At 41.8% G+C, this 2,473-nt stretch overlaps 1 protein-coding gene across 1 annotated transcript in view; it reads right to left on the reverse strand.

Moving 5' to 3' along the window:
* Window positions 1–1,623, reverse strand: part of LOC130077676 (uncharacterized) — a 2,295-nt gene extending 672 nt beyond the window's left edge. Inside the window, exons 1-3 of the mRNA XM_056242984.1 lie at window positions 1,247–1,623; window positions 996–1,137; window positions 1–787 (exon numbers count right to left, since the gene is read on the reverse strand). The exon at window positions 1–787 is cut by the window's left edge and continues 672 nt beyond it. Coding sequence (XP_056098959.1) covers window positions 1–787; window positions 996–1,137; window positions 1,247–1,619 — 1,302 coding nt within the window. The 5' untranslated portion in view covers window positions 1,620–1,623. The remainder of the gene's footprint in view (window positions 788–995; window positions 1,138–1,246) is intronic.
* Window positions 1,624–2,473: the final 850 nt, after the last annotated feature.

The following is a 2,473-nucleotide window of genomic DNA, read 5'->3' on the forward strand; positions in this document are numbered from 1 at the left end:
TGAAGGCAACTCAGTCGAGGTGGAGGTTGAAGCCATGGGTGGATCTTCTTCAGAAGTAGACAGCACATCAGGGTTTGGCCTGTCTGACACCATGGATGGTTCAAACTCTGCATCAGAGAAAATATCTCTGTTGTAAGGAAAAATCCCTGTGGACCTGAATCCAGAAGAGATATTCCATGGTGTCATTGCTGACATGAAAGCCTCGTTCACACATACAGGGATGTGGTATATGCTGGCTGTTTTTCCTGGGTTAGATCTCATCCAACCATCAAGAGCTCTGTTGTAATAGGTCTTGAATGGACCATAGACACTCTTGTCCAGAGGCTGCAGGCGATGAGATGTGTGGGGTGGAATTGTGAGCATAATAATCCCCTTACTCTTTGCTATATCCAGTGCCCTCAGTGAAATATGGGCCTCGTGGTTATCAAGGAGTAGCAGCATGGGATGGTCAGAGGAGCACTTGGTATGCTGAACCCGATGTTCAAGGAACTCAGCAAAGATGTCTTCATTGATCCAGCCAGATCTGGTGGAGGAACCAACTGATCCTGGAGGTGCTCCTGTAATAAAATGGTCTTTGTATCTAACCCTTGGGAAGATGAACATAGTAGGCACTGCATTCCCAGTAGCATTGACTGCACAGACCACCGTCACAAGCTCTCCTCTTTCGGCAGATGTGATGGCCCCCACTTGTTTCTTTCCCTTTTCTGCCACAACTTGCTTTGGTGTCTGCACTGTTGTGACACCTGTTTCATCAACATTATAAATCATGTTTGGAGGGAATTTAAACCTATAAAACAAAGACAAGAGCCATGATGCAAAAAATCAGAATAGTTAAGCTTTTCAAGCAATGATAAAATCATACTAAACAGCCCTGAATACATATCCTGGTTACTGTGGCTGATAAGCTATTGTACAGTAAATGTAGTTTACTCTTGTATCTTGCTATAGTTGCCATGAATTTGTTTTAATATTATGGAATAAATTAATTCTGTCACCTGTCCATCACTTTTGTCAGATTATCAAAGAACTCCCCGACTGTTGTTTTGTTGAAGGCTGTAGCTCTTCCTAAAGATGTTGCTTCAGGCATACGACAGGAAAGATGGTGGCGTGCCATAAAGTTCTTGAACCAATCTCGACCTAACAAAATAGAATTAATTAATTTAATGATACCATGTCATGAAACCACAGACTTCAGCCTTTCAGACTTTCGGTCTTAATGAATAATTTAATTTCCTACACTCCCTACCCGCTAAACCCTTCTCTTTCCAGTTGTTGGGGACAGGGATGTTGTTCTTTTGTGCAAACTGGAATGCCAGTTCACAGCATTTCTTTGGAGTGAGGCCGTGGAACTGCTCAGCCAACTTTTTGATGTGATCGGCAAGCTCCTTTTCCACCTCTAATGTGAAGACCCTCTTGGCTTCTGCTGTTCCACTGTACCCTACTGTTTTGACTGTCTTTACCTCCTTTTTTATGTATCTCCGCAGTGTTGACCTGTCAATATTTCTATCCTTCGCCACTGATCTGATGGATTTTCCGCCCTCAACATCAATGGCTGCTCTCTCCATCTCTTCTAAGGGTGTTGAGCCCCAGTTGGTTCTTCTTTTGTAGATTCTTGGCATGATAGCTTTTATGAAATGTATAATGTATGGTTAACAGTTGTGTAATACTATATTTAAAACAATGTTATGCTTAAAACTTAACGTAACTTCAGTGCCTTAAGTTAGGGGTAAGTTGAACCACTGGTTCAATTTACCCCACATCATCTGGCTCACTTTGCCCCATAGTCACCATTTTGGTAAAAACGGCCTAGCTTAGCAATTCAGGCTAACCTTTAGCTTAATGATTCACATAGTTTTATATGTTGACAAATCACCATGTACCATACACAACTTTAGACCTAGATACATTTGCTTTGGCACAACAGCTAGTATACCTGCAATGCAGAAAATTAACTTTAACAAGCAAAAAAGTGTTTTTGTGGATGATCACATGACACCAAATGTTTATAGTTCCTAGAAACAGGGGGTGGGTCAACATACCCACTGGCTCATCTTACCCCACTCTCCCCTAATCGTATTCGTCAGGAGCAGCCGTAAGCAGGAGCACTGAACACATGAGTTATGTTAACGTTACAGTCCGGGTGTCAGTCAGTCCGTTCGGAAATAACGCGCCCTTTTTCAGTGAGCCTGGATCGTCACAGCGGACATCATCATGCCAAGCAACCAATCACTGGCTGAGGTAAGAGTCTCATACTATAATATGTAAACAATATTTTATATTACATTTGTGTTAATTGACAGTTTCCAAGGTAACGTTAGCATTCATAAATGTTCAGTCATAACTGTTGCCGAGAGCTGGAGGGCAAAACACTGCAGCATGCCTTTCAATTTTCCATCTGTTTTAAGAAAGATCAGTTGAACATCTCTAAAGACCTAAAACAAGCTTTAGTAACGTTAGACTTGTTATGCGTATC

The sequence above is a fragment of the Rhinichthys klamathensis genome, unplaced genomic scaffold (genome assembly GCF_029890125.1).
Source record: "Rhinichthys klamathensis goyatoka isolate OS25496 unplaced genomic scaffold, OSU_Roscu_1.1 h1tg000768l_1, whole genome shotgun sequence".
Lineage (NCBI taxonomy): Eukaryota > Metazoa > Chordata > Actinopteri > Cypriniformes > Leuciscidae > Rhinichthys > Rhinichthys klamathensis.